At 52.4% G+C, this 7,882-nt stretch overlaps 1 protein-coding gene across 1 annotated transcript; it reads left to right on the top strand.

Annotated features, from left to right (window-relative positions):
* The first annotated feature begins 2,693 nt into the window (after positions 1 to 2,693).
* Positions 2,694 to 6,405, top strand: SYNDIG1L (synapse differentiation inducing 1 like). Its single transcript, XM_074821557.1, has 3 exons — positions 2,694 to 3,119; positions 4,374 to 4,511; positions 6,089 to 6,405. Exons 1-3 carry the CDS (start codon positions 2,694 to 2,696, stop codon positions 6,245 to 6,247), a joined length of 723 nt encoding a protein of 240 aa, XP_074677658.1. The 3' UTR covers positions 6,248 to 6,405.
* The last annotated feature ends 1,477 nt before the right edge of the window (positions 6,406 to 7,882 follow it).

Below are 7,882 nucleotides of genomic sequence, written 5' to 3'. Positions count from 1 at the left end.
TGCTCTAGGGACAGCTCCAGGGCAGTTTGAGGAACCAGAGAGGTTTGGGGTCTCCCTGGTCCTCCAGGGCAAAGCCTTCAGCCCTGCCTAGCCCACATTCACAGAGACTTCCTCATGCTTCAGCAATATTTTCCTGCTGTTTCTTTTGCTACCCACATTGTTACTCTTCCAAGGTGTGTTCACCCTGGGATATTTGCTGCCTGCAAGCCCTCCCTGCCTCTTCCCCCCAGCCCAGGTTCACCAGTCATGTCCCATCAGCTGGCCCCTTTAGCATCCTTTGGGATGCCCAAAGTCAGCAGAGTCCATATCCAGCAGCAGTCCAGATGCATAGACACACTCTTTCCACTCTGGTCCATGATACCTGCCACCTCCCAAGCTGCTGTTTAGGTTTCCAATTCCTCCTGGCTCCTTTCCCTTCTTCCCCCCACCCCTCCCAGTGCTCTGAATGTTTCCAGTGCTTGCTGCTGTGAATATACAGCTTTGCCACACAGCTCTCCCCCTCCTCTAACCTGCTGCCGAAGACCTGAAGTGAGCAGAGCAGCAACCTCCACTCAGGCAGCACCTGCTGCCCGGTGGCCGGCAGCCTTCCCACAGCCCATCTGCTGGCATTTCTCAGCACATTTGGAGACGGCTCCCTCCAGCAGCTCCCAGCAAGATCTGATCCCTCCCTACCCTAGCTTGCTCCCAGAAACATTTCTTGACATGAGGTGTGGATGCCCTATTGAAACTGTCAACTTTCTCTTGCTAGAGCTGGGCTTCCACTGCTGCTTGGGCTGCTGCTCTCAGATGACACTCAGTGACTGGTGTCTTCTTACTGTTTCATTAAAAAGCAAGATATTCTATTGGAAATCTAATTTGCATGTTGAGGTAAGTGAAGAAGAGGTTCATGCTTTCCTTGCCTGAAAACCAGTGTGAAACTTTGAGCTTCTCTGGGTCTGTGCAGAAAATAAAACCGTCTGTGCTACAGATATGCATCCCTTAAATATTTTGAAAATACTTAATGGCCATCTGCTGCACGAGCCATTACAGGCTTTATTAGTAAGGTGGAGAGTGCAGAAAGCAGAGAACGGTTTTGGTGAGAGCAAAGTGGAGGGCATTCACCAAAACATGCAGAGTTGTAGCAGTGTGAGAGTGCTTTTGAATGGCTCAATTTTCCTGAGCAGTTTTCCAAAATGTGATGTCTGCTGTCAAAACAGAGCCCATCGACAGGCCCATTTAAAACCAGGTATGGCACTCAAACCTATGTGGTATGGCAGAGTTTGGCCAAGGGGATGGGACCACTTGGACTTTTCACTCTCTGGAGTCTTTAACTCCAACTTCTTTATGTTTTCTTCTTGAGGACAGATTTAAAGCCAAGGTGATGTACTTTCTATCAGAAAGCCTAGTGCACCTTGGGGAACCCTATAGCAGGTGGAATCGTGTCTCTGCTACACAGCATCTTGCAGAGGTGGCAGTGACGGAGGTCTCTGAGGAGGGCAGGAACATTTGGGGTTACAAGGCAGTAAGGTGGCACAGTCTAGGAGATGGGAACGTGCTAGAGAGAGGCTGTAAAACACGAAGCTCAGGTACTGAAGAGCACAAAGTAATTGTTTCTCTCTCCTGGGGAACGCTGATATTTCAGTACACGTTTTCTTTGTGCCAAGGTGGATTGGGAAGCCAAAATAGCAAACGCTCCTCTGAAGAAAAGGGGTTGAAATATTTCATCTCAGAAATTTTCATGAAAAAAAAAAAAAAAAGCAGTACAAGGTTTCAGCACAGTGAAATGGAGGAAGGGAGAGAGGGCTGAATTTCCCTGGGGAAGAAACCCGTGTTGACATTTGTAGCTGAAGATGCCATTTGGACTCAGCATTTTCTGAAGTCAGTGGCCCAAAGCCAGGGCTGCATGACTCCTGCTTTACCCAGGGGTGGAGCTGCTTTAAACAGGGCTCTGATGTGATGGGTCGTTTACTTAGATTGTAATTTCAATGTGGACAAAACCCCATGGGGTCTCCCCTTTAACCTCTGCATCCCTCTGTTCCTTCCCATGACTGGCTGAGCACCCAACACTTCCCACGCCAGCCTAAATGCCACCTCCATGTGCTCACAGCAGCCTCCTGGTTTCCCTCGATGGCTCGCTGCTCTTGCCCCAGCCCCAGCTCAGCCTTGGAGGAGCCCTAGAAAATCTGCTATGTACCTGAAAGCCAGTTAGGTGCTATAATTCACCATGGACCCTCCACTTCAGGAAGTCAGGGAGGTCCCTCAAGTGGCTGTCAGCCTCTTATCTACTGCTGTGCTGTCTGTTAGGCTTTGTCGCAGCACACATTATGAACCAGCAGAAAAGATGCAGTAGGTCCTTTCCTGTCAGGCTGCACGTGGCCATCTCAAGATGCATTATAGATACAGCAAATCCTCATCTTAATCCAGCCTGAATCAGATCATTTTGTTGCAGGGCTGCATCCTTATCTTACTACCAGCTGGGGAGAGATGAAGAGATGTTCAGTTTGCCGAGATAGCATTCAAGCTGTGGAGAGGTGGGGAGGGCTCTTGTTTTCTCCAGCATTGCCAAATCTTTCCGTTCCCACTAGCCTCGTCTTGATATCGTCTCCACATGGGCGAGAGGCTTTTCTGCTCCCTTGCTTCGCTGAAATAACAGTCTTCTCCCTCCCACTCTCTCTGCTCCTGCAGGATCGCTCCCCCCCCCTGCTGCCAGCAGCATGGAGAGTGTGCGCGAGCTCCAAAACCCACTCTTGGCCAAGGCCAACGGGCACCTTCGTGGCAGCTATTCTTACCACCAGCATCACAGCCAGGACTACCCCAGTCACTGTCAAGGGAAACTGTATTCCTACATCTTCCAAAACACTGGTGGTGCCAGGACTCACCAGCTGCTTGATGCCAGCTCCCTGCAGCTGGCCGTTGAAGCCTTGTACGGTCCCAATTTCATCCTCGTGAAGGATGAGACTGCTCTCAAGGCCAAGGACAGCAAGCCAGAAAGCTGTGAGACCACTTTTATGGAAAGCAGAGAGGCTCCGTCTGAGGGTCCCGACGGGCACGAGGCACAAGGGTCCTGCCTGGTAGAGAGCGACATCCGCATCCAAACTGTGTCCTATGAGGTGGAGGAAGAGGAGCTCCAGGAGTACGAGGTGAGCTTTGCCAGGTGGGGTGGCACCAAACTCCTCCTCTGGTAACTCTGGCCATTGGCGCAAATTCTTGGTCATTTTTTCTCCCTTATTTGTCCAGAGCTTCCCCCCTAGACCCTACCATCTCCTGCCTCACCATATTGTGCACCCAATATTTCTTATTCCTCCTCATCATTTCTGCTCCCTTTTCCTTACTGCAGACCTCAGAAGGAGGTCAGCTTCCCTGAGGGCAGCCTGGCTGCATGCCTGCTGGGAGCGAAGGGGAGGTGGGGCCATCCCTGCAGGACCCTTGGGATATGGGGACCCTTTGACAAGGGCAGCGTGCCGCCACTGTGGCACTTGAGCTAAGGGGAAATAGCAATCCTTGCATAACTGCAAAATTCACATGCCTGATGGCAGCAGCTGAGAGAAAGCTTTATATATAAAGACAGGATGAATTCTGCAAAGAATGAGAGCTGACAAAGCAGCCTCATGCTGTGCTCTGTGCCCCACCACGGCTGGAGTGGCAGTACAGAGCCTGGGAACATCATCCAGGACCTTGAGAGGTGTCAGCAAGGCCCCAGACCCCACTGGAGCTGATGTCTGATGACCCAGCACAGCTGCTTTTGGTGCCGGTGGTGTGACATTTCCGGACGGCATCAGGGGCGTCCCCACCTCTGCATGCCTTCCCCACTGAGGCACATCGCTTCCAAGCTGGTCTGTGGCTGGCTGAGCAGTGCCCAAAGGCAGGAGGGCTGACTGCAGCCACTCTGAGCAATGCACTTGCTAAGGGGACGGGACACGTTGCCCCTGTGATGGAGGCTCCAATTCAACTGCTTTCCCTCACTTGCTAAATTAGTTTAGCTGGATATCGATCTCCTAGTCCCTAATGGGGATAAGGCACTTTGTTTAAGTTTGTTTAAGCTGACAAACAGCCAGTTCTGCCAAAGCTGAAGATATTTCAGTTTAAGACTATCTATCTCCCAGGGAAATCCCAGACCCCCAGCAAGCGAGCTCAGCGTTTGCTCTGGCAGGGAGCCGAGAATCCACTCTGCTCCTGAATTTGCTGAGCTACATTTTTTCTCATCAAAATGATGAGAGGAGGCTGAGGAGGCTAAAATATTTTTGAAACTCTTTCCTTGAATTTGCAGGTGGGAAACGTGTGAGAATATGTGATGGGGCTAGGAGAGAGCAGGAGCTGGGGGGAGGGGGACTGAGATGCAGCCTGTGGGACTGCACGGGGAGGTGGGCATGTGCTGAATCCATCTGGTTTTGCAGAGCGACTCCTCCAGCGACAGCGAAAGTGAGGATCATTTCCTGATGCTTCCCCCCCGGGACCACCTGGGCTTGGCCCTTTTCTCCATGCTGTGCTGCTTCTGGCCCCTGGGGATTGCTGCTTTCTACTTCTCCCAAGGGGTAAGAGATCCCTTTGCTTGCCTGCATGCACTGAGCGCTGGAGCAAAGGGCCTGCAAGCCACAGCAGCCCTGGAGGGGACCGAGCACCTTTCTGGCTCTAAGACTCATCTCTGTGCCATGCCCAGACCCCTGAGGGCTGAAGGCAAAGGGTGCTCCTGGCTCCTGGATGTCTCCACAACTGCTGTGGGGTTGCAAGCCTGCCAGCTCTTTTGTGGATTACTGGAGGTCAGGCTTTTCCTTTGGGTCTTTCAGGTGTTATTTAGGGATCTGGGGCTCCCCTTAGCCCCTTGCCCAGGTTTTCACCCTCCAGCCAGGCTCAGGAAAATGTCATTTTCTCACCTACCTTCCCATCCTCCAACAGTGCAGAGGTCCTACACCATGACCCAGCCTGAGGCAGCTCATGCCCCGGGAGGCAGGCTGCTCTGGAAACTGGAGGCAAAGAGGAGCCTGGTCTCTATATCACACTACAGCTCCACTATTGCAGTTGTTTCTGACACATTGGCTAAGCTGTGTGAGCCAACGCCAAGCTGGCAGGGGGTGAAGAGGGTGGTGGCCCTTAGGCTGCACCAGCTCTGAGGAGCTGCTGCCTCCTTGAGGGTTTAGCCCAGAACCTGGCCTCACTTACATTACTGTTGACCCAGAATAATTCATGCAGAGCCAGGGGATTTAGTCTATGTTTGCATAGGCAGAAACAGAAATGGAAAAGTATATAACATGAGTACCTGGCACAGAGGCGGTGAGAGGTGGGGGAAGCTTTAACTGATTAGGACCCCGATGAGTGGTTGATTTCACATTTTTCCATGTGGTGCAGGGTAGTGTGGTGCACTCCCCACATGATGATGTACTTGGTGCAGTTTATATTTAGCTCCATTTGCTATAACTACGACTTTTACTCACTCGATGAGGCAAGGACCATATCTTTATTCAGTGCCTGTGCACAGCCAGTGCCCTGACCTCCACATGGCAACCTGAACACAAATAGTAGGCGTACCTCTGAATGTGCCCTGAGCACTCAGGGAAGCTGGAAGTTGTCAGCCCAGAGAGTCAACACCCATATCTGCCTCCATTGCTGGCTCCATCAGCCCTTCTATGGCCAACAGGCTTCAACTGAAAACCTCACGCAGGCAAAATCAAGTGGCAGCACAGCCAGACCAATGGGCCAGGCTGTCTGGAGTCAGCTCCCTGAGACTAGGCAGTACTCGTTATACGTCTGTATAGGGTATATTGGCATCTAGTCGGTACCACATAGCCATCACCCCATGCACCGACTGTTTGCCTGGTCTTACGAGGGTCCAGCTGCCCACACAGCTCTGGCTGAGCGCCCAGATAGCTGGGGCTTTCAGACAAACAGCCAAAGCCCACGCTTCCCTTGGAGGCAAAATCAATAGGGAAATGTGTGTAGGTGACACTGCTGTGCTGAGCCCTCCTGGACTGATGGACGCCTTGCTGTCTGTCCCCAGCCTTCATGGGACGCAGTGTCCAGGGAAGGGGGACTGCTCAGTACTGAAACAACTGCATGCAGGCTAAAAGGCTGGATTGGTACTACTGTGAGCAATGAGCGTTTCTTCTCCTTCCAGACCAGCAAGGCTGTCTCCAAAGGAGATTTCCATCTGGCCAGTTCAGCTTCCCGTCGAGCTCTCTTCCTCGCCGCACTCTCCATAACCATTGGCACAGGAGTGTACGTCGGGGTGGTGGTAGCACTGATCGCTTATCTCTCCAAAGGGGGCCACGTATAGCTGCCACCCGCACATCAGCACCGCCCCAGCCACTGGCCCTCCTGGGATTGAGTTCTTCTGCAGAGCACAGGGCACCAGTGCCTGCAAGGGCTGCTTGCACAGTGGAACCCTGGCTTGGATGCCCTGCACAGGCTCTTTCCTTTTTCAGACAAACAGTAGACCCCCGTTATCCCCAAGGCTGTGGGGTGCCACCCTCTGACAGCAGGGAATTGGGCACCGTCCTGGCTACTGGAATCAGAAGGAGCATGTTTGCCTGCTGAAAGACGTGTAGGAGAGATTCTGCATGCTGCTGCTGAGCTGGTGCCATCACCTCTGCTCCAGGGCCATGGCTTCCCCTCCCAACCCCACAGTCAGGAGATCTACCACTGGTGCCCAGGCTTAGCCCATGAAGGGGGCACACAGGGAGGAGAGGGGATACGGCACCGGGGAATGACTCTGGGAGGCTGGGGTCCTGGTGGGGTCTCCAGACTCCCATAATAGGGACAACATTCTTATTTCAGTGCCACAGGGTGGCACCTGGCCCCTCAACTGCAACAAAGTAGGAGGACACAGCATGGACGTGACCAAAGGGCATGCTCTCTGTATCCCTCTGCAGACAAACCCCTGATCCAGGGGACATCCTGGTAGCTGGTCCGTCCCAGGCAAGAAACAAGAAGGAAGACAGGGTGGTGGTTGCACACCATCACTCCCGTCATTGGAACAAGCTGGCAAAGACAACAAGGTTTTCTCCCTCTTAATAATAATAGTCACAATAATTGCAAGTTGGAGTCCCCATAAAGTTGGCATCCCACAGTGCTGGGCCCTGTAAAGACTTGTAATGGCAATTTCTACCCAAGAAACAGCCTGGGAGGGGTGGGGACCTGCAGGACTCCACTCTTGACACTAGGTCAGGGCCTTGCACTCTAAGAGGGATGGAAAGAAAAGGCTGATATGACATGAAGAGCCTGGGGTGGGAGTGCTGTTTGCAAGGGGATGAGATCCAGAGAGGGGAAGACTTGGAGGGAGCCCAAGACACTTCACTTGGGGTGACCCCAATACACTTCTTCCCATGCCTTAGAGAGGGGTATGTCCATTCATCCAAAGGGTCTCCTGACAAGGACACCCCATACATCCCCACTTACATCTTACTTTTGCTAATTGGTAAATTGTCAGTGACACGTCAAGTGCTTCAGAGGCAGGTGTGAAGGCAATGACTGCCCCAAAGGGCTGGTGTTAAAAGGCGCTGCCTCGCCCCAGCTCCCCAGCATCCACCTTGACCCTCCCTCACTCTGGCCATGGCTCCCCAGATGCTTCCTTGCCCCATATGCAGGGGGCTGCAGGCAGACTCTGGGCACCCACCACCTCCTTCCCAGGGTTTCTGGGTGGGCTGCAGCCAGCTCTGCAAGAGGCGCAGCACGTTCCTCCAAGAGGGTGCCATTCAAATGTACATTTCATCCTAAAGAAGCATGTTAATGTCTGAAATTGCTGTTGTACTTGAGCCATAAAAGAGAGAAGCACATCAGAGACCTGTTTAGAAGCTGGTCTGAAAGTTTCCATTACGTTTTATAACATTGAAGAGCTAATAAAAAAAGCAGGAGAAAAGACTCTGTTTATAAGGACATGGAGATGGCTAGCGAAGAGGTGAGCTTTGCAGGA

This window comes from Strix aluco, chromosome 4 (genome assembly GCF_031877795.1).
Source record: "Strix aluco isolate bStrAlu1 chromosome 4, bStrAlu1.hap1, whole genome shotgun sequence".
Taxonomy (NCBI): Eukaryota; Metazoa; Chordata; class Aves; order Strigiformes; family Strigidae; genus Strix; species Strix aluco.
The sequence above is the reverse complement of the archived record's forward strand: the minus strand, read 5'-3'. Positions and strand labels throughout refer to the sequence as shown.